At 38.6% G+C, this 23,781-nt stretch overlaps 1 protein-coding gene and 1 long non-coding RNA gene across 4 annotated transcripts in view; one reads left to right on the forward strand and one right to left on the reverse strand.

Annotated features, from left to right (window-relative positions):
• Positions 1 to 23,781, forward strand: part of LOC101902163 (uncharacterized) — an 89,413-nt gene that overhangs the window by 37,751 nt on the left and 27,881 nt on the right. Inside the window, exon 2 of one of the 2 annotated variants that reach the window (XR_003035707.2) lies at positions 13,840 to 13,935. The exons of the other annotated variant lie outside the window; for it this stretch is intronic. This is a non-coding gene — a long non-coding RNA (uncharacterized lncRNA). The remainder of the gene's footprint in view (positions 1 to 13,839; positions 13,936 to 23,781) is intronic. 2 annotated transcript variants of the gene reach the window in all.
• Positions 6,516 to 23,781, reverse strand: part of HAPLN1 (hyaluronan and proteoglycan link protein 1) — an 80,812-nt gene continuing 63,546 nt past the window's right edge. The window contains exons 4-5 of one of the 2 annotated variants that reach the window (XM_005209718.4): positions 12,714 to 13,016; positions 6,516 to 10,132 (exon numbers count right to left, since the gene is read on the reverse strand). In XM_005209718.4, the coding sequence (XP_005209775.1) occupies positions 9,843 to 10,132; positions 12,714 to 13,016 (593 nt within the window). In that variant the 3' untranslated portion in view covers positions 6,516 to 9,842. 2 annotated transcript variants of the gene reach the window in all.

Raw genomic sequence — 23,781 nt, forward strand, 5'->3', positions numbered from 1 at the left:
ACCCCCTGCCTACCACAATCCCCCATTAACAACCCAATTTGCATTTATCTCCACTAAGGGGCTTCCTAGATGATGCTAGCAGTACAGAACCCGCCTGCCAATGCAGGAGACATAAGAGACACAGGTTCAGGCCCTGGGTCAGGAAGATCCCCTGGAGAAGGAAATGGCAACCTGCTCCAGTATTCTTGCCTGGAGAATCCCATGGAGAGAGGAGCCTGATGGGCTACAGTCTATGGGGGTCTCAAAGAGTTGGGCATGACTTAAAGTGACTTAGCACTTAGCACAAGGGAGTAATACCAACACACACCCAGACAACAGATGTTCCAGGATTATCATTTAAAGATGTCTCAAACCTTTCATGCATGTACTCAACAGTGGTTTCAAGACAGTAAATTCTAATTTTGAATCCTAGAAAGATGATCTTTTATCAATGAAAAACAGCTTCACTTACAACAGGAAGATATGTTAAGCCAGGAAAAAATATTTTTGGTTCAAATGCTCATAGAATTATATATTGAGAAAATCCAACTTGTTCAGCCTATGCAGAAAACTTCCAAAGGAACATATACAACATAAATTTTACATTGTATTTGATTTCACAATTCAATAAATGTTTGTAAAAACCTACATTTGTGGAGAATTTTGATGATTCATTTGAAAACTACATTGACAATGACAGAATCATTTTCATCCTAGAAATATGGGTACAACTTGTGAGGTCCAGATTTTGACTGTGGGGCAAGAACTGTTGAGGTCTTAAATTGATCACTACCAGATTAAAGAAGGAATAACTTGCTTTGTACAGAGCACAGTATATAGTTGACTAAAGGGTAATCTTTGTAAGTTTAAGGTCTTGGACTTTTGTACAGAATTGCTATTTATACTGTGCTTGAAAAGGAAATCACAAATGATGATGATGATGATGATTAATGATAAATGTAGCATTTATTGAACACTTACTAGTGCCAGACACCCTTAAAAGCATTTAACTCATTTAATCAACAAATAAACTTAACCAGTGGATAAATGCTGAGATGGATCTCCTGATCTTAGGCACTTCTATTGGACCACTGCGGATAAGATACTAGAGATGGGTAAGATACCCTAGGACTTTTTGGAGAAGGTCAACTTTGACTGAATCCCTGGAGGTGGCTGGTTTCAGGAAGAGCACACCTAGCTAGCTCAGATGGACATTAAGACAAGAGCTTGGTTGTGTTTTCCTTGCAGCCAATTTAACAAAGCTTCACTGAGGCTTTAGTTCCACTGGTTTCTTTGTTTTCTTTTTACGCTGATCATCCACCTTGTAATAGAAAACCCAAGCTGTTTCCCCAAAAGGCACTATTACCTGTCTTGGGGATGTAGGGAAACTTGGAGGGTATGTTTTGAGCTGTTAGTTTGATTGGAAAGGAGTATTCACTAGCAGTGACTGGAAGAGTGAGGGACGTTAAGTGCCCTAAAAGGTGAGATAATCCCACACAGTAAAGAACCATTTTATCCAAAATGTGCATGGCATTTCTGAGAAACACTGCAGGTGATTCAGATCCTCCCCAAGAGAGATCCAGGGAGGTTTTATATTGGCAGGCCTGTAATAGAAGATGCAGTGGAGAGCAATTCATAAAATCAAGTCTGGAATATTTTTTCCAAGTGTTTTTTTTTTTTTTTTAGAAATTGTTAGACTCCAGTGAGAAGGCAATGGCACCCCACTCCAGTACTCTTGCCTGGAAACTCCTATGGACAGAGGAGCCTGGTAGGCTGCAGTCCGTGGGGTCGCTAAGAGTCGGACACGACTGAGCGACTTCACTATCACTTTTCACTTTCATACATTGGAGAAGGAAATGGCAACCCACTCCAGTGTTCTTGTCTGAAGAATCCCAGGGATGGGGGAGCCTGGTGGGCTGCCATCTATGGGGACGCACAGAGTCGGACACGACTGAAGCGACTTAGCAGCAGCAGCAGCAGTAAGAATGAATATTATAGCACAATAATTTGTTAAATAATTTTTGTGTAATGCATCTTTGCTGTGGAGATTTCAGAAGTAGAAGGAAAAAGGATAACCCTCACGAGTATGTGTATATCCTTCTAGACTTTACTATGCATGTTAATTGCACAACGATGATATCACGAAGACATCACACAATTTTTTAATTGCCTTTTTTTAGTATTTGCATGGAAGGAAGGAAGTTTCGTAGCCTCAGATCAGTACTCTCTACTTGTAAATTTTTGAAGTTTTTAAAAGGATTTTATATGGGAAAAGACATCAAATACTTACATTTCAAATAGCAGTAAGTGTTACTGATATTTTTTTCAGTGTTTTATTTATCTTTGCATTATTCCAAACAAGATTGGAAGTGATTTATTTACATCACATGTCAAAACTGACTTTTGAAGTAGTGCTTTGGTCAGTAAGATAAGGGCATTTCTGCAGACTACTATCATCGCGATAGCTTTCCTCCACTGACTCTCTAAGGCATTAGGCAGCAGTCTCTAGATACTTTTATGCTGTCTATTGATTTGAGAGTTTCTAAGTTTTCACAGTTCCTCCTGAGCAGTGCTCTCCCTCCAAATCCTGATGCCTGAACTTTCCTCTAATGATCATTTAATAGGGAGCCAGTTCTCAAGGGAATTGTCATGCTTCAACAATTTGCTTTATCTGTTTGGTAGTGGCAAATTGTTATATTGTTAGTGCACTTTTCTAATTAATATTTATTCTTTTTGATCCACTCAGTACGGTATATTTTTCTTTAGAATTTAGAATTCTTCTTCTTGGTGGGGAGGATAAAAATAGAACTTTATGCTCTCTTTTTGCACAGGCGATATTCTGGTAGGAAGCCTCACGCCTTGTGCCACTGGTACTAGTCCTTTCTTTGTTAGTTGAAAGCCAGGGAAGGAAAGGTCAGGTCCCACTTCCTCTGTCAGTGCTAGACCGTTGCCCTCTGTGCTCTCTGGAGGGGCCAGAGAACTAAGGAAGCTGAAGAATGGCTGGAGGATATTTCAAACTAATTAATTGCGTTGTTCATGTCTTCCACGTGCCTCAGCGTGAGTTGCAACTGACTCAACTAACTCTATCAGATTCACAGGCCAGTTAGGAAATGACTTATAGCTTTACTGACATAGTTTACACATCGTATATTTTCTAGAATTGATGACTCAATTTAGCAAGCGTTTATTTACAGACATAATGGAAAATAAGATACTATAAAATTTAAGACTACTTTTCTTCCTTTTCCCCAAATATTCAGATTATGAATAATTTTCATTTTCTTTCTTTCCTATTGTATGTTGGCTTTTTGTTTGTTTATTTATATTTTTGGTCCAAGGGTCCATGTTGTAATATAAAGCTCACTGTGAGAATAGGTTCTTCTTCCTAAAATATAACTAAATCTCAGAAGCAATTGGCTTCAAGTGGAGTTTGAATTCTTGTCACCAAAACGTTTTACACAATTATTGTTATAGCCCTGGGATTTTGGTAGTTTAGATGGGAAAGAATTTGATGTTAGGATATATGTGGTTTATAGTAGTTTTTACAGAAGGGACTGTGATAGGGCAGGCAGGCAGGCAAATGGCTTATTAGAACACATCTGCTAATATAATGGAAACTATTACTTGGAGAAAAAGAGTAAATCAAATGAATCCAATGTTCACATTTGAAGAATTTCTGAGTTTGATCAAATTCAAACCGATTATACTATTTTAAAAATTATTTTAAATTGCGAACTATAAATATCAGTCCAACCATTTATCAGTGGAATGGTTTTGATTTTTTTCCTGCTAAGTCTGTTAAGACCAGTGTTTCTCAACCCTGACTACATATTAAAATTTACCAGAGGTCTGTGACAGAAGATTCGAACAATCCTGATGTCCAGGTTGCACCTTTGACCATGATCTGTGGCAAAGAGACCCAGGCCTCAAAGTTTTTCTAAAGCTCCCTAGGTGATTCTAATATGCTGCCAACTGCTTTAATATATTACTACATTTTCATGTATATTGAACTGAAAGGTTGGCCTTTAAAAAACATTTTTTTTTTTTTCTATTAGAACAGTAGACTTTGCTTCTCAGCCACTTGAAGTTAGGCTCTCAGCACAGGAATTAAGTGCTTTCCCATGGAGGGAGGATGTTCAGTTTGGCTGACCTCGAGTACAAGCAGAGCCACAAAGTACTTTATTTATCTTTTCCCTGGGCTCACAGCAATCATTACACATGAATATGTTTATTTATCAGAATAATAAATGAATGGTTCTGCAGTTTTGTTTCAGATTCATATGTAAGATTCTCAGCATTTTCAAAGAAGGGCTTTTCAAAGACTTAAAACTTCAAAATTTCCTGCTTTTTGTTTTCTACTCATATGTATGAGTTTTGGCAGGGAAAATTTTCATTGACTAAAATCAAAGGGAGAAATAGTGGAAAAAAATTTAAAAACAACAAAAATCCCAGATATTTCAAGCAGAATGAAGAGCTGCCAATTGAGCCCCTTACTTAGAAAGAAAAATATGGGAATGTGGTATTCTTAGAATTTACCACCATCTGAGAATCTCATATTTGTTGATCAAACCAATAGGTTCATCCCTAGAAAATGAAGAATCTGAGCTTTCTCTCCACCTTGAGAATAATCCCTTGAATAAACACAGCTCACGCTGCAGTCAGACACCAACTGAAAGAAAGAAGCATCTTTTAATAATGGAGGCATGTGGAACTGGACAACTTCAGTGGACAGGGATAAGCTGAGAAGGAAAAGCGTTTAATTTCAGAGAAGACATGGAGCTACTCTCTGGGCTGACCCAGGTTGTCTCAGATGATGAGTGGCTATAGAGATGACAAAGCTTTATTGGTCTGAAACAAATATAGAGAAAATAAGCTTCACTTGTTCTTAGTGGAAAAAAAAAAATGTGTGTGCAGTGAATTTCCTCCTAAAGATTGGAGCAAGTAGCCTGCTGTCAGTATCCTAAATACATCACCTACAGAGAGATAAGGACTCCAGAGTCATCTTAAGCTGTGCCCTCTAAATAATGCTAAATGAAGGGCTGAAGAAATCACACTACCCAGTAATGCTTTAATGTAACACTTTACTTTTTGGTGGCTCAGCAGTAAAGAATCCGTCTGCCAATGCAAGAGATGCATGTTTGATCCCTGGGTCAGAAAGATTCGCTGGAGAAGGAAATGGCAACCCACTCCAGTATTCTTACCTGGAAAATAAGATGGACAGAGGAGCCTGGAGGACTACAGTTCATGAGGTTGCAAAGAGTTGGACACAACTGAATAACTGATCAACAATTCTTGCATATCTGATCATCCTGGACAAGGTCCCTTCTGCTCAAGAAGGTAGTCTTCTCAAGACTAAGACTTTAGTATTAAGCCTTGTCACTTGATAGGGAATTAAGGGGACCACATCTGAACAGTGAACTTATTTTTATTTAAGCAGTATTCTAAAGGAGATCAGTCCTGGGTGTTCTTTGGAAGGAATGATGCTAAAGCTGAAACTCCAGTACTTTGGCCACCTCATGTGAAGAGTTGACTCATTGGAAAAGACTCTGATGCTGGGAGGGGTTGGGGGCAGGAGGAGAAGGGAACGACAGAGGATGAGATGGCTGGATGGCATCACAGACTCAATGGACATGAGTTTGGGTGAACTCTGGGAGTTGGTGATGGACAGGGAGGCCTGGCATGCTGCAATTCACGGGGTCACAAAGAGTTGGACATGACTGAGAGACTGAACTGAACTGAACTGATGGAAACCCATAGGACCTTTCAGTATTAGTACCAAGCAGGTTTGTGTGGGATTTGGCTATAATAATACAAGAGGTTTGCTGGAAAAGTTAAGATGATACCTTTCATCTGTGTGAAAACTTAAACGTTAAAGAAACATGATTTAATTTCATGTTACCCTTAGACTTTTTTCTCCAAGGTTGTTTAATGTATTCCAAGTAAGTATGGGAAAAAATTTAAAGTAAACTTTTCTGTTTGAATGTCAGTAACCCAAATTGTTTTAGATGCTTGCATTCAAGTCATTGCACCAGTAATAGACTCTTGCACTCAAGAATCCATTTTTAAATACCGAAATATCCAGAAACTGTCTTCCACATTGAAAATTCAGAAGGGATGGAAATATTAACAAATATGTTCCTTTTTATTGGACTATAAAGTGCATGAGAAGGACTTCAGCAAGAAAATTAAAAACCTTTTTAAAATTTAGCTGTGTATGTAGTTTAAATATATAAATCTATTCAAGGATACACTGTGAACCAGATGAACCAAATAAATTATACTTTGAATCATAGTAGATTTGGGGATAATACTATTGCTGATTTAGTTACACTACAGATATACTCCTTTTGTTGCTGTTGTTGATAACTTTGCAAAATATAGGAAATAGGAATTGGTAGGTGTTTACAATTTGAAGTCAACTGTATCAGAGCAAGGATGAGTTAAACGTCTTTTCTTGAGATAATGCATTTATGGGGTTTGACACAAAGAAAAATAGCTAAGATTCTACAACTCAGAAGAATCAAGAGATACTGCAGTAACATAAAATTGACTTTTAATGTTTGTTTACCAGTTCATTGTATCTTACAGAAAATGAAAACATTTTTTTTTTTTTTTGTAATACAGATATGGTTCTTCTCAGATTTGTACTCAGTAGGTATTAAATGCCTTTAAATACTGACTTCCTTTTAATCAGGTGGCTTAATAATGACTTGTATTTTTCATTTCTTTCATTGTACATCATTGCTACGCTGGCAGTAGTAAGCTACGGTACAGTTAACTTCTCAACACAACTATGTCAGTTATCCACTGATCATTCTTTATGTATTCTATGCTGAGAATGAATAAGCGATTCCCTTTTCATCCTTCCCTCCTTAGTGGTCAACTACTCCTTGAGACCACCATATTCTTTGGAGCACTGAAATCAAGAAACCCAGTATGGCTGCCAGCAACCAAATTGGAATCTCCTTTGAGACTACTTCTAATTGCCAAAATAATAAGCAACTACATTATTGCATAAAATAAAACTTTAACAGGTACCGGCCCCCTTTCTATGAAAGAAAGTTTAAATTTACAAATACCATATTTGACTAGAAATTACTGTGATAAAACATGGCAGCAGTTGGTAAAAAATGGCTTCCAGTGTTAATGTAACTAACTTGTTTTCATTCGTATACTGCCTTTTATAGGTATCATTTCTTTTGTCTATTTTTTCAAATGTAGGCTTGTCAGTGAAATATGCAGATATACTTTGTTCCTTAAATGGGCCAAGTGTTAATTATGAACGAAATGATCAAAGCAAGATTTCCTAACCAGACTCCCATCTCATCCCTCTGTTGTTCTTAGTACCCAAGTCTGAGTAGCAATTGTTGAATTAGCCAGTGTTAGCCAGTGTTGTACCAACTTTACGTTAGGAATTGTGTTAGTATAACCTTTTTTTTCCAGACACTCTCAGTGAAGTATCTTGAGGAATGAAATAGGAAAATAGATATTTGGTGAAAATGGCAAAATAAGAATATTAAAAAGAAACACTTATTCAAGGAGGAGTCCAAAAGGGTATGGGAATTCTGATCCTTTGGGAGAAGTCAGAAGATAAAAATTCTGCCCAGCAGTATTCATTCTGTTAAGATTTTTTTTTCCCAAGCATGGAAAAATGGTGTGCAGTCAGTATAGACTTTAGTCAGCTAACAGTCACTCCAAAGATTTTTATCAGCACCAATTCCTATACTAGTAAGTATTCAAAAGTTAAGAAATGTTACTATGCTTAATATATAAAGGTAGAGTTTTGCAGCAATAACTGAAATTTGTATATCTGCTTCAATAGAAATTTCTTTCCACTTGTACTTCCAATAAGATTCTTGTAATGTGAGTAATAATCATTCAAGTATGGATTTCCTCTAGTGAGCTGACCTCACTTTTGAGGTACTAGAGTCACTGTTTTGGAGATAGTCCCTCTTTAAATAATATATTCATATTATCTTAGATCATTCAGGTATTTTTAATTTAGAAGTTTGAATTCTATTTGTATCAGCAGTGTTTGAGTTAAACTATACAATCTCTTTGGATTTGTATTTTTGTACAATTTGCATATCCAACCTACTGTAAAAATGTGCCTGCATACATTCTCATCTTTTAATAGCAAAGCATCTGAAAATTTCCAGATATGCTTTTGACAGATGAAATGATCTACTTTTATTTACAATATTCTGCCTAGATAATATATGAGTATAGTTATGGTTTCATGGACTTCCAATTGTCCTATACCTTCCACACACATAACTCTACATTTATAGAGTAAATTTATTAGAATTATTACAGAGCTTTGAAGGCAACCACAATCAATTCAGGAAACAGATTTATTTACTCATGTTCATGGGAGGAAAATCTACATAAAAACATTCATGAAAGCATATCAGCTATGTCATACTTGGATTATTATCCTAAATCCCATTTATTAGAACTCATTGTCAAACAATGGGAAACCATGAAATGTAATTTGAATACAAATATTGGTCCCTGTGGGGTTTCAACACTCATAAAAATATAGGAAAACCGAGCTTTATTTAAGATTGGAGCTGCTAATGGGGAAAGTTGTTTTTTGAAGCTGGTCTTACCCTTTCATATAAAGCCCTGAAGATTTTAGTGTAAACTCTTTGACAGCTTCAGCATTTCATTTAAGCCTGATGATGATCAGCAAGAAAGTGACATCCATAACTGTTCACATTTTCTATATGGAGAAAGGTTAAAACTACTTTGTTGACTTTTTTACCCAAACACAGGCACCAGTTGGACTTCCTAGTCTATATACAAATAGGAATAATAAGAATTCTGAAAGTTGGGTTCTTATTTCTTGGTTAGGCAAGTATAGTTATTTATTCCTTCTATGATTTAAATTTTTGTCATGTCATGTAAATAAGAAGGAAATATTAAATATTTTAAAGTTAATTTTATAGGACAATAACACTTCATAGGCTAACATAAAATCAAGCTGCTAAATTTTACAATTTTTCTGTCCAGCAGTTTATCTATATAACTGCCCTGAGTAGATGCTAAATGCTGCTTAGCAAACGGCCCTTAGAATTTAAATATAATTCAGTAAAGCTACTCAAAAGAAAACAGTTCTTCTCAGGCATGTATAATTTTAATTAGAAGAAGGTAGGAATCTCTCATTGGTTATATATGATCTGCTGATTTTAGTTTCATACTTCATATAAATGGGGGTCTTAAGGGGTTTTAACTGTGCTTGTTATACATTGAAGTCCATCTGATTTTTTTTTTTTTTTGGTCAAAAAGACAGGATTTTAAAGAGTAAAATATTCTGACTATTGGAGCTTTGAAATATTTTAGAAAAGTGTAGATTGTTCTCTTGCGAAACTAAGTGTTGTGCAACCTCTCAGAGCCTCAGTTTATGTAAAGAAGCCTATATTTCAAATCTGTTGCTCTAATCTGTTTATTGTAGTGCATTTCAAAATTGTACAAACATGTAAAATTTGTGCTTGTGGCAGCTGCTGCTCTGAGTAGCTTTACTTTCCTTAGTTTAATCCTAGCAATCCTCAAGCTATTGCATGCCCCGATCATGAAAGGATACTTCACTGGGATGATGTAGCCTAAACAGTTTGGCTCTAAAACCTCCATATGTAGTGCTTCCCTTAAAATTATATTAATTTATAATATATATTGAATGATAATAGCTTTACAAAAACAAATTAATGAATTGGTCTTTATGAAAATGACTCTTTACAGTAAGTAAAAAAGGGTTATCACAGTTTTGGTAACTTGCATGAGTTCATATTGGAAAAAAAAAAAAAACCTTTCACTTCACATGTTCTTAATGACTTTCAAACTGATGTGCTTTAGGGGCACGCTCAGTTGTATGCTCTGAAGCAGTAGACACCATACAGCTTATGCTTTTTGTCTGGGAAACCCACGAAGCGCACTGCAGCCTCGCTAGGACTGCAGCGCCTTCTTGGCCTAGAGATGGGGTAGCGGACACTGCCGTCTGCCAACCAGCCTGCATCGCAACGGTCATATCCCAGAAGTTTCCAGGCAGCGAATATCTGGCCCACTTTAGCAATCTGAGCACCATCATTGAGACAAGCCTGCACCGCTTCGTCGTAGGTCAGCTTGGTGGGGTGGATCAGGTAGTAAAATCGGCCTGCAGAGAGAAGGAAAGAGGGTCAGTGGGCCTGTCTGGAGCTCAGCCCAAGAGAGATGGAAAGAGCCCCAAATGGAAGTGTTTCTCAATGCGGGGGGATATAGAGCAGTGTCTGTAGAGGTTCTGAAACATAGGCTAGTCAGTTAAAGGCAGTAACCCTAGATCTCTCTCCATTAAATTAGTTTTTTCCTTGCCCCTTAGTGTGTGTTCAGACATGCCCTTTTAGAGCGGTGAAAAAGAAAGGGGAAATGACAGATGCAGTCTCTGTTAGCCAATTAGTGGCTAAAAGGGCCCTTCTGTGGCATTAGAGAAGACAGAATTCCATGTTAAAAGCAAGAGCTATTTAAATTCTAGCTGTAGCAAGACTGAAGCCCAGCACAAGTTTCTGGAGAGGCAAAATTTGAATGTGAAAGGATCAAAAAACATTCCTGACAGAAAAGTCCATTTAAAAAAAATCAAAAGCCCTCAAGTCCTTTTCATTACAGGTATCAATAAGGCATTATTCTTATTCAAAGACTACAGTATGAAAATGCAAAACATACAGGAAGTCACTTGCCATAAATAGTACGGACTTAGAATGTGAACCCAGTCTGTTCACTCACTAGCAGAGAGGAAAGGAGTTAGTTGTTTTTTCCAACTTCCCTCTGTAGGAGCTCGGACACCTAACCATTTCTTGATTTCACAAAAAAGAGCAAGTTAGCCTCAACCACTTACCTCAGTAGTGTTCATTACTGAGATTCCTTCAATTTGTACTAAATATGCATAAGAAGTATATGACACCAACTAACTAAAGTCATAGGCACCTACCAGTGCAAGATTTTCTCAGATTTTTAGTTTCAGGTAGAACAGGATCAGACTCTTACCAGGTTACACATTGTCACGTGATACCCTCCTGAAAAGTGAAAGTCGCTCAGTCGTGTCCAACTCTTTGGGAGCCCATGGACTATACAGAATACTGGAGTGGGTAGCCTTTCCCTTCTCCAGGGGATCTTCCCAACCCAGGTCTCCCACATTGCAGGCGGATTCTTTACCAGCTGAGCCACAAGGGAAGCCCAAGAAAACTGGAGTGGGTAGCCTATCCCTTCTCCAGTGGATCTTCCCAACCCAGGAATCGAACCAGGGTCTCCTGCATTGCAGGTGGATTCTTTACCAACTGAGCTATCAAGGAAGCCCTGATACCCTCCTGCCTCTCTTCAAATATAGATTATTGAAGTCTAAATTAGTGCTTGTCAGTTCTTTCTAGACTGCTGCTACTACTGCTGCTAAGTCGCTTCAGTTGTGTCTGACTCTGTGCGACCCCATAGACCGCAGCCCACCAGGCTCCGCCATCCCTGGGATTCTCCAGGCAAGAACACTGGAGTGGGTTGCCATTTCCTTCTCCAATGCATAAAAGTGAAAAGTGAAAGTGAAGTTGCTCAGTAGTGTCCGACTGTTAGCGACCCCATGGACTGCAACCTACCAGGCTCCTCTGTCCATAGGATTTTCCAGGCAAGAGTACTTGAGTGGGGTGCCATTGCCTTCTCCGTCTTTCTAGACTAAAAGGGTATAATTTGGAGAACGGGTAGTGGTCATGAGAGCATTAACAGAGGGTTAGTTCTATCACCTGTACCCGAGGCTGGCAAACTATAGCATGTGAGTCCAATGAGGTTTTATTAGAACACAGCCACACCCATCTGTTTAAGATTGTTCATAGTGGCTTTTGTGTTGTAGTTTACAAAGCTACATGAAATAGGTGCAACAGAGAGCATATGGCCCACAAAGCCAAACATATTTACTGTCTGACCTTTTGTTGATCCCTGATCCCTTTCTGTTTTCCCCATAGCATATCAACAGGCACCTAAAATGTAAAATAATGGGACCTGGGCCAGCCTCATGGGTTTGCAACCTGCACAGTTACACTGGGCCTCATGCTTGATTTAATGTTCTACTGTGTCATCTTAAAATTCTTAATAATTTTTTTTTTTTTAACAAGGAGCCCACATTTTCATTTTGCACTAGGCCCCACTATCACATCACTGGTTCTGAAAGAAGCAAGATAGGGTTGGGAGTTGTGCTGAATTCAACTAATCAGTCATCAGTACTGATGCAAACTGGATCTCTCACTTCTGCTTTTGCTTCCAGTGTTATTTCTACTTAATTTTCTTGCAAAGTTCTCTTAATCAGAGCTCTCTCTTTATCCAGCTCTCTATCCTAAGCTTTGCTGATGATCTATGAATACATTGACATTGTAATTTAAAGAAGAGCATGACACTGATGCCATCCTTACTTCAATGGAGAGATCTATATCCTATGGAGGGCACACAGTGGCAGCAGCATCTTTGGCAGTAAGAAAAAGACTCCATAAAACATGACAAACTATTTCACAGCAACAGTTGGATGCAATAAAACCAAAGAATCATGGAAATGTGTACTTTTGCTTGGTATCTGTGTGGATTTTTAAACATTATGATATTACAGAGCTTCTCATAATACTTCAAAGATTTTTCTTTTTTTAAGTAGATAAGATTAAAATTTTAATGTCATATCATAGTATGTATTGGTTTCTGGGATAACAAACAAGGTAGTATGGTTAATATCTTACCATTGAAATTGGATGTAAAACAGAAGACATCATATCTGCTTTTATCTTTGTCCCAAAACCCGTAGTTCCTGACGCCAGGGACTGTGTTCTGGCCTCCACAGGGTTCTCTGGGTTTTGTGATGGGATATTGCACAGACCCATCACTGAGCCAGCCAGCGTTGCACCAGTCCAGCCCACTCCGCCAGGCATCATACAGCTGATCAAAGGAGGCAATCACAGCATCCTGGTCCAGACAAGCCTGCTGTGCCTCATGAAAATTGAGATTGTAGCGCCCCAATCGTGGAAAATAAGGGAATACTACACCTGTCCAAAGGAGAAAGCAAGGACTCATTAGTGGCACAAATAGTAAGAACTATAAGCAAATCCCACTTGAGTGGGGAGAACAGAATCACCATCAGATGAAGTAGCAGCTTTTTGTTCAAGTTGCAGTGTTTTCTAATGGTCCCATTTCCCTTCAAGCCTCTCAGCTCTGAGCATTTCACAATGAGCTATTTGGTCTGGTAACTGCAGTGATTTATCTGTTTTGCTAAGCATTCAACTCAAGCCTCATAATTCTCCTTTCTGAAATGATTCATCTGCAAATTATAGTTTTCAAGTTGCCCTCCCAGTGAACTTACCTTTTGCATATCTAACAAAAACCTAATTAAGAAGTCTTATTTCTTTTTTTTTTTTTTTTTTAATTTTTTTCCGAGCGCCGCGCGCGGACTCTCCTTGCCTCCCGCCCCAGCTTCGCAGGGTGTGCAGCCAGCGGCCCTGCGCAGCCGGCGCGCTCCGGACGCGGCGGGAGGGCGGGCGTCGCAGACGCTCGCAGGTGACCCTCCCGCCCCTCCAGTCGAAGCCCACAACGGCCGGCGGGGCTGGCCTCTCCCCTGCGCGCGCGCGCACAAGCGCGCCGCCACCCACACCCCGGGCGCGGGCGCGGGCACGATCACCAAGAAGTCTTATTTCATATTAATAGGGTAATTTTTTACAGTGAGGCACTTCCATAAAAAGCATCCTGGCTCTCTTATTCATTTGTCTCAGCTTTTACTGTAGCTTAACTTAATTTCATTTTTTTTTCTCTCCTTAAACAATACAACTAAAATAAAAGCTTTCATTTTTAAATATTTCTATTACTATTTTTCAGCTTCCGTATTCATGCACTGCAAACTGAAACTAAGTTTTCTAAACATTGATATTGCAAATAGAGAACAAAAGCCTTTAGAAGCTTGTCCTATACAAGGTACGTACAAAATAGACATCTGCCGAATAATTAAATATTTTAGAGGACAAAAACCCTTAGTCAATGTAGCACTTGGTGAAGATATGGCGCTTGACTTTGCCTGGGAATATGCAACAGTTTTCCAAAGCATTTCTTTAGGTTGGTTCAAATCAGATTATTACGGGAGGTGACTGAGCTGTCTCACAACTTTCTGCACAGTTTCTTTAAAGAATAAGGGTTGCATCATAAAAAAACAAAGTTGTATCATTTGCTGGACTTTATGAAGGACCACTGAGTCAAAATGTCTTCTCCATGGTTGCTAAAAGAAAACTAATTTTGCCTTGAATTTTTTATTATAATGAGTAATAATTCATATTTTAGCATGTGGAATGTAAAAAACTGTCTGACTCACACAGTAATTTGGTGGATTATACCAAATGTGCTATTTTACGAGCCGGCAGACCCTGTGCAAGATGGGTGCACAATCTACTAATAGTGTAACCAGTTGCACAGGAAATGTTTTCTTTTATCAGTTGTCCTGGAATATTCTACAGGAAGAAATTTCAAGAGCCTAAATCAAGTCGTGTCCACTGAAGGGCTCTGCAGGACACATTTGTCCCTGCAGGGCAGTCCAGCTGGCACCATCCACTAGAGGCAGAGATCCAGGAAGGCTTCCTGATCTCATCCTGCCTTCTCAGGTTCTTGGCTGAGAGATCTGTAAGCGGAATTGGAGCCAAAAGTAAGGAGGAAAAGACTCTCTTGGTTGCCTTTGCCCCCTGTAGAGATGGGGGGATGGGGGTGGGGAAAGCCTGGAGGCGACTCCTTCTAAGAAGGGCTGTGCCCAGGCATCCAACTAAGAGCCCAGTCAGCGCTGAGAAGGAGAAGCTTTAGTGTTCTCAGTCCCCTCACGCTTTGCATCCTCTTTTCTCAACAAGCCCAGGAATGCCAATGGAAAGGAAAATATTTCATTTTTCCAGTAGAGCTTTCCTTGGCAGCTAGACCTTAAGTGAGAGAAAATCTCAATGTATATAGACCTAAATTCAACCATTTAGGTTGAATTCCATTTCTCAAATAGCTCGAGATGGTAACAGTGGAGAAAGCAGGCTATTTTAATTTGTAATAGTTTTAAAGACCTAGGCAACCTCTCAAGTTTTAATTCACCAGACTGATTTGGTGAACTCCCATAGGCATTGGGGAAATTTTTTCTTTAGTCATTTGTCCTTGATTAGCCATTGAATTATGTTTGATTTAGTTCCAAAAACAGTGTAATATATTTTTGAGTTCCTTTTACATTTAACATAATTTTACACAATCATTTCTCAAAGTCAAAGTGTAACCCTATATTAAAATTTCACTCTTTTTCAATGGTGAGAGTAAATGGTCAACTTACAGTAACTCAAAAAATTTACTTAGATTTTAATCAATGTTTGATGCTGGAAAGAACAAATTCCGAGTAAATCAAGGTCAATTTCCACATCCTCACCAACATTTTAAAAGTTTCACTTTATTGTACACATTTTAACAATCAGATGTTTTGTACAAGTGGGAGCATTTCTGGAACATGTTTATTAGTATTTTATTTATTTACTCGTTTTACTTCCAGCTAGTTAAGATTTCAACATCTAAGACTATAACTGCAGAAACTTTCTTGGCTCTGTGGAAAAATGTGCAGTTCCTACAGTTAAATTATGGAGCAAATGGTGATTACTTTCATCCAGCATTACAAAAATAAGAAAAGTTAAACTTTCATGAGTGAGAAAGAAGGGTATATGATTATTTTCCAAGTATGATTATTTTATACTTATATGTCAAAATATAATCAAAAACTCTTTACTTTTCCCTGAAAGGCTGGTATGCATTACTACCAAGGGTATTAATAAGAAATATCCATCACATGGAAAAGGATAATATCAAGTGATGTGAGTAGTTTAGTGAATTGAAATATGTTTTAAAAGCACATTCTTTAAGACTTACAATTGCACAGTCCAGTTCATCTTAGTTGTTGGCAAATATCAATTTGTTGGTTATGTGAAAGGTTTTCATGCCATGCTGCATATTAAAGCTAAAGGAAATTTCAATAACTCCATAAAGTAAATATTTTTTAATAATAAAAAGGTAGAGGCCATGCAGAACACTTGTACTTTCCACAGTATCTCTCAGAATGCCTTTCAGTGTTACATACATATATGGAATTAGCTTTCTATTTCTAAAAGTTCTCAGATCCTATTTTTTGTGAATTGGCCCCATTTTCATCAGTGGAAGACCAATAATACAGTGGAAGATTAGAAGTACAAATATCATGTTTTTCATATCATTATCTATATATTTATCAATTGCTCAAATGAATTCTGTAGGCCAAGCTACTCATGAATTTCTGGGGACACTTTCCTTGTTATATAAGGCTTACCTCTTGCTGGATGTTGTTTCTAGCAATGTGGGTAATTTGGTAGTAATAAGAGGGCTTTACCCTATCCAAGATTCTACATGAAAAAAATTATGCTTCCACAGCTAATTCCAACTCATATGTAGGTCAGTTTTTCAAAAGGGTTTACTTTTAAAAAAAAAATCTGTGTGATTTGAAAAACAGACTTTAAAATACAACTAAGAGCAGGCATTATACTGAATACTCTAGGATACCTTGAGTTTGGGGGATGGTGTTTTTCTGCAAAGACTCCATGATTGTATGTGTGTATACACACACACACATATAAAAATCTGACTCCAAGACAGAATGCTGGTGCTGGTGCTGCTAAGTCGCTTTAGCTATGTCCGACTCTGTGTGACCCCATAGATGGCAGCCCACCAGGCTCTCCCATCCCTGGGATTCTCCAGGCAAGAATACTGGAGTGGGTTGCCATTGCCTTCTCCGCCAAGACAGAACAGAATCTTATAAATACAAACCATACAATTTTGGCATCTTGAAGTAGAACGATTTTTTTTCTAATTGGGAAAATTTTTTGAACAACATAGCATTTAATCTGGTATTAAAGGGCTAATATGATTAAAGACATTGTACAATTACAGTTGGAAAGGCAGCTTAATTATGACATTTAAAATGATACACTTCCTTAGTCTTATTTATGCATGTTAGAAGATTGACAAGGAGCTTAAGCAGAACTTGCCTGATTTGGTGATGACCCTAGTAAGGATGTAATTGATAGTGAAAAAAGGTCAGAACCTGGAATTCAGTTCAGTTCAGTTCAGTCGCTCAGTCGTGTCCTACTCTTTGCAAGCCCATGAATCCCAGCACGCCAGGCCTACCTGTCCATCACCAACTCCCGGAGTTCACCCAGACTCACATCCATCAAGTCAGTGATGCCATCCAGCCATCTCATCCTCTGTCGTCCCCTTCTCCTCCTGCCCCCAATCCCTCCCAGCATCAGAGTCTTTTCCAATGAGTCAACTTTTCGCATGAGGTGGCCAAAGTACTGGAGTTTCAGCTTTAGCATCATTCCTTCCAAAGAAATCCCAGGGCTGATCTCCTTCAGAATGGACTGGTTGGATCTCCTTGCAGTCCAAGGGACTCTCAAGAATCTTCTCCAACACCACAGTTCAAAAGCATCAATTCTTTGGCGCTCAGCCTTCTTCACAGTCCAACTCTCACATCCATACATGACCACAGGAAAAAACCATAGCCTTAACTAGATGAACATTTGTTGGCAAAGTAATGTCTCTGCTTTTGAATATGCTGTCTAGGTTGGTCATAACTTTCCTTCCAAGGAGTAAGCGTCTTTTAATTTCATGGTTGCAGTCACCATCTGCAGTGATTTTGGAGCCCCCCAAAATAAAGTCTGACACTGTTTCCACTGTAAGAGCTAATAAATGATAACCACAAGGTATTTCTTCTGCTGCATGTGGTTTACCATAGCCTTCCAATTCTTATGTATATAATTGCTGCACTGTGAGCATTTACCCAAGACTCAGATGATCATTATATCTACTACTGTTGGCAGGAATCCCTTAGAAGAAATGGAGTAGCCATCATGGTCAACAAAAGAGTCTGAAATGCAGTACTTGGATGCAATCTCAAAAATGACAGAATGATCTCTGTTCGTTTCCAAGGCAAACCATTCAATATCATGGTAATCCAAGTCTATGCCCCAGCCAGTACCGCTGAAGAAGCTGAAGTTGAACAGTTCTATGAAGACCTACAAGACCTTTTAGAACTAACACCCAAAAAAGATGTCCTTTTCATTATAGGGGACTGGAATGCAAAAGTAGGAAGTCAAGAAACACCTGGAGTAATAGGCAAATTTGGCCTTGGAATACGGAATGAAGCAGAACAAATGTTAATAGAGTTTTGCCAAGAGAACACCCTGGTCATAGCAAACACCCTCTTCCAACAACATAAGAGAAGGCTCTACACATGGACATCACCATAAGGTCAACATTGAAATCAGACTGATTATATTCTTTGCAGCCAAAGATGGAGAAGCTGTATACAGTCAGCAAAACAAGACAAGGAGCTGACTGTGGCTCAGATCATGAACTCCTTATTGCCAAATACAAACTTAAATTGAAGAAAGTAGGGAAACCCACTAGACCATTGAGGTATGATCTAAATCAAATCCTTTATGATTATATAGTGGAAATGAAATAGATTTAAGGGACTAGATCTGATAGATAGAGTGCCTGATGAACTATGGACAGAAGTTCGTGACATTGTACAGGAGACAGGGATCAAGACCATCCCCAAGAAAAAGAAATGCAAAAAAGCAAAATGGCTGTCTGGGGAGGCCTTACAAATAGCTGTGAAAAGAAGAGAAGAGCAAAGCAAAGGAGAAAAGGAAAGATATAAGCATCTGAATGCAGAGTTCCAAAGAATAGCAAGAAGAGATAAGAAAGCCTTCCTCAGCGATCAATGCAAAGAAATAGAGGAAAACAACAGAATGGGAAAGACTAGGGATCTCTTCAAGAAAATTAGAGATATCAAGGGAACATTTCATGCAAAGATGGGCTTGATAAAGGACAGAAATGGTATGGACCTAACAGAAGCAGATGATATTAAGAAGAGGTGGCAAGAATACACAGAAGAACTGTACAAAAAAGATCTTCACGACCCAGATAATCACGATGGTGTGATCACTGACCTAGAGCCAGACATCCTGGAATGTGAAGTCAAGTGGGCCTTAGAAAGCATCACTACGAACAAAGCTAGTGGAGGTGATGGAATTCCAGTTGAGCTCTTTCAAATTCTGAAAGATGATGCTGTGAAAGTGCTGCACTCAATACGCCAGCAAATTTGGAAAACTCAGCAGTGGCCACAGGATTGGAAAAGGTCAGTTTTCATTCTAACCCCAAAGAAAGGCAATGCCAAAGAATGCTCAAACTACCAACAATTGCACTCATTTCACAAGCTAGTAAAGTAATGCTCAAAATTCTCCAAGCCAGGCTTCAGCAATACGTGAACCATGAGCTTCCAGATGTTCAAGCTGGTTTAAGAAAAGGCAGAGGAACCAGAGATCAAAGTGCCAACATCTGCTGGATCATCAAAAAAACAAGAAAGATCCAGAAAAACTTCTATTTCTGTTTTATTGACTATGTCAAAGCCTTTGACTGTGTGGATCACAATAAACTGTGGAAAATTCTGAAAGAGATGGGAATACCAGACCACCTGACCTGCCTCTTGAGAAATTTGTATGCAGGTCAGGAAGCAACAGTTAGAACTGGACATGGAACAACAGACTGGTTCCAAATAGGAAAAGGAGTACGTCAAGGCTGTATATGGTCACCCTACTTATTTAACTTATATGCAGAGTACATCATGAGAAACACTGGGCTGGAAGAAGCACAAGCTGGAATCAAGATTGCTGGGAGAAATATCAATAACCTCAGATATGCAGATGACACCACCCTTATAGCAGAAAGTGAAGAGGAACTAAAAAGCCTCTCGATGAAAGTGAAAGAGGAGAGTGAAAAAGTTGGCTTAAAGCTCAACATTCAGAAAACAAAAATCATGGCATCTGGTCCCATCACTTCATGGGAAACAGTGGAAACAGTGTCAGACTTTTTTTGGGAGGGGGGCTCCAAAATCACAGCTGATGGTGAATGCAGCCATGAAATTAAAAGACGCTTACTCCTTGGAAGGAAAGTTATGACCAACCTAGATAGCATATTCAAAAGCAGAGACATTACTTTGCCAACAAAGGTACGTCTAGTCAAGGCTATGGTTTTTCCAGTGGTCATGTATGGATGTGAGAGTTGGACTGTGAAGAAAGCTGAGCACCGAAGAATTGATGCTTTTGAACTGTGGTGTTGGAGAAGACTCTTGAGAGTCCCTTGGACTGCAAGGAGATCCAACCAGTCCATTCTAAAGGAGATCAGTCCTGGGTGTTCTTTGGAAGGACTGATGCTAGCGCTGAAACTCCAGTACTTTGGCCACCTCATGCATAGAATTGACTCCTTGGAAAAGACTCTGATGCTGGGAGGGATTGGGGGCAGGAGGAGAAGGGGGACGACAGAGGATGAGATGGCTGGATGGCATCACTGACTTGATGGACGTGAGTCTGGGTGAACTCCGGGAGTTGGTGATGGACAGGGAAGGCCTGGCGTGCTGCAATTCATGGGGTCGCCAAGAGTTGGACATGATGGAGCGACTGAACTGAACTGAGGTTGAAATTGTCAAGTCCCTCATAGTGTCTGTTCTTAGCAATCACGGTTCGTCAGATTTTATTCTATTATGGCACTGTAGCTATCATTAAAATTTTTGTAGTTTTATTTTAAAATGAATTCTTATCTCATGTTGAAATATATAGATAAAATAATACCCTGGATTTTTCTTTAAAATTATTCAGTTGGAGTAGATAAAGCAGGCTAAAGTAAGATTAGCTATCTGATGACACTTTTTGAAGCTGGATGATTATATATATAGATACGTTATACTCTTCATCATAGTCTTTCTCCTTTTTCAAACTTTTGAAATTGGTGAAAATGAAAAGTTAAAAAATTTTATCCCACCCTATTGCCATGCTGAGGGTTAAATCAGTCAAACTGGATGCTAACTACCTGTGGCATCTGTTACTCACATTTTGGCCTTTGAAGAGTTTCTCCTTCAACCTGTGATGTTCTCTTTCCCATTTTGTCATACTCTCTATGCTATGAAGGTACAAAGTTCACCTCTCATGGTCCATATCAAATGTCTCTTCCTTTAGAGTGTTTTCCAATGCATGGCCCTTCTTTTGCATGCAGACTTTTTTGTATTGAAAGTATAAACCCATTGTATCAAACATTCACTCACTTATAAACTATTTCCTGGAGAAGGGAATGGCAAACCAGTATTCTTGCCTTGAGAACCCCATGAACAAGATGAAAAGGCAAAAAGATATGACACTGAAAGATGAACTCCCCAGGTCAATAGATGCCCAATATGCTTCTGGAGAAGAGTGGAGAAACAACTCCAGAAAGAATGAAGAGACGGAGCCAAAATGAAAACAGTGCCCAGTTGTGGATGTGACTGATGACAAAAGTAAACTCTGATGCTGTGAAGAACAATATTGCATAGGAACCTGGAATCTTAGGTCCATGAATCAAGGCAAATTGGAAGTGGTCAAACAGGAGATGGCAAGAGTGAACCTTGACACTTTAGGAATCAGTGAACTCAAATGGACTGGAATGGGTGAATTTAACTCAGATGACCATTATATTCCATTTAGCAGGTGAAAAGTGAAGTTGGACAAGTTTGCAAATATTTACAAAAAAAAAATGTGATTAGAGTTACAGTAGAAATCTGTGGTCTGAGAACATCAGAGCTGGGGGTGGAGGGGATAAGGCTCAGAGTAGCATTGGTTTTTGATCTTATTTTTAAAGGATTGCATTGTTTCCAGTTGTTCAGAAATGATTCATGTAGATAATGTTAAATGTGGAAATGTCAGTCACTCTAAGGCAGATCCTCTGGTTAATGACTGTTTCTACTCTTCCTATAGTACAGAAGCAGCTGTAATAGACACACCAATTAACGCAGTATGACTAAAAGACAGTCCCTTGATCATCTCCCAAATAACTCTGGGGCCTTTAAGAATCTTTAGAAAGCTTCAGAAGAACTGAGGCTGTCAAACACCAGTGCCTTTCTGAAACCTCTACTCTTCTACCCCAACAGAAACTTTCTCCTTACTGCAAACCCCCAGATCATAGTAGATAAAAGCAATGACTTCATTGAGTGCCCTTGGAATCAAATTCTAGTCCTAGCTCTTACTCCTAACCATCTTACTTTTGGAAAGGAGTTTTCCCAAGTTTCAGCTGTCCAGGGGCATTACTGAAAGTGAGCAAAATAAATATGGATACGATTAGAGCGATTTGTACCTACTTACTTTAACAAGTTCCATCTTATTTTAAAGTATTTACTATCTTTAATGGATTGTAAGATTGTTGAATGAAAGGAACCATGTTTTAGAATTTTTTGTTTCTCATGGTACAAAAACAGCACTTCAAAAAATATTTATCAATTAAATTGGTCTCTTGGGCACATTTACTTAGCTCATATGCATATGAATTATATGGTAAAGAAGTAGCCTGAAAGCATGGAAAACATGGAGATTTGGGAAGGTGCAGGGCTTGTATAGGAAAAATTACTCTTCTTACAATTCCCCTTCAACATATCTAAGTATGTCTTAAAGGAAGTCTCAGTTTGACTATCAAGTGTATTATCCTCTAAAATGTGCTAAATCTCTTTTTCAAAAGGACAGCAAGCTTCATACTCAAAGCCATCATCAAGCAGTTATAATTTAGAAAGACCTTATATTCATTGTACTTATTTTTCTGGTTTCCTTCTATTTCTGGCAAGTTATGTTGTTTTCTATTTATTTAAAATTTATTTTTAAGTAAGCGTAAGGAGATAACAAACATGGGCATATGAGTTAAGTTTAGGAAATACTGTGGTATATAAACATGGACTTTAAGAAGAAAACCTACCAATTGATAATATAGTTCAAACTATTGTTCATAGATTGGAAGCCAATGTGCAATACGGAGAAGTAACTTGATCTGGTTACAAAACATGTACTGACAAAGCTGGGGCGAACATGACCATCTTAGTCCTCCTAGTTTCCATTGCCTGATGCCCCTTTGATAAAAGAAAGTGACCCTCAATTAATATTTGATGATTATTGTCTTCTCTAAGCCAACTGCTTCTTTCATTTTTAATAATGCCAGTGTTCATGGATATTAAAGTGAATCAATAAACACTCTAAGTATAAGGTGGCGTGCAATCAGGAGCCAAGAACTACAAGTAAGAAAAGGTCACAAAAATGCACATTACAACATCAAGCAATGTATCAGACACACAAAGCTGATAAATCTGTATGCATGTAATGGTACTCTATCGGATTCAGAAGGTCACATCTTCAGTGGTATGCTAGTGGACAAAATAGATATTTTTCCAAAAGCCACAAATCTGTCCTAGAATGTAAAAGGAACTTATAGCAAACATACACCTACGGTTTACATAAGGAAGGACTATTCCATTAATGCAGTCAAAATTTATTCTCTCATGTAAAGAAATGCTCAAATTCATGAATGAAGAGTGTCTAGAGCTATATCATCAACTAAGGAGAAGTGTAGAGGGCTTTGGTAGAGGCAAGATGGTACATTTTATTGTTTAGCTTTGTAAACATTTTGGTCTTTAAACCTACTAAGAGTGTTGAGAGTGTTAGTTGCTTAGTCGTGCCTGACTCTTGGTGACCCCATGGACTGTAGCCTGCCAGACTCCGCTGTCCATGAGATTATCCAGGCAAGAATACCGGAGTGGGTTGCCATTCCCTTCTCCAGGGGATCTCCCTACCCAGGGATCGAACCTGGGTCTTCCACATTATAGCCGGATTCTTTACTCTCTGAGCCACCAGGGAAGCTGAACCTATTGCAAGTACTGCATAT

The sequence above is a fragment of the Bos taurus genome, chromosome 7, assembly GCF_002263795.3.
Source record: "Bos taurus isolate L1 Dominette 01449 registration number 42190680 breed Hereford chromosome 7, ARS-UCD2.0, whole genome shotgun sequence".
Taxonomy (NCBI): domain Eukaryota; kingdom Metazoa; phylum Chordata; class Mammalia; order Artiodactyla; family Bovidae; genus Bos; species Bos taurus.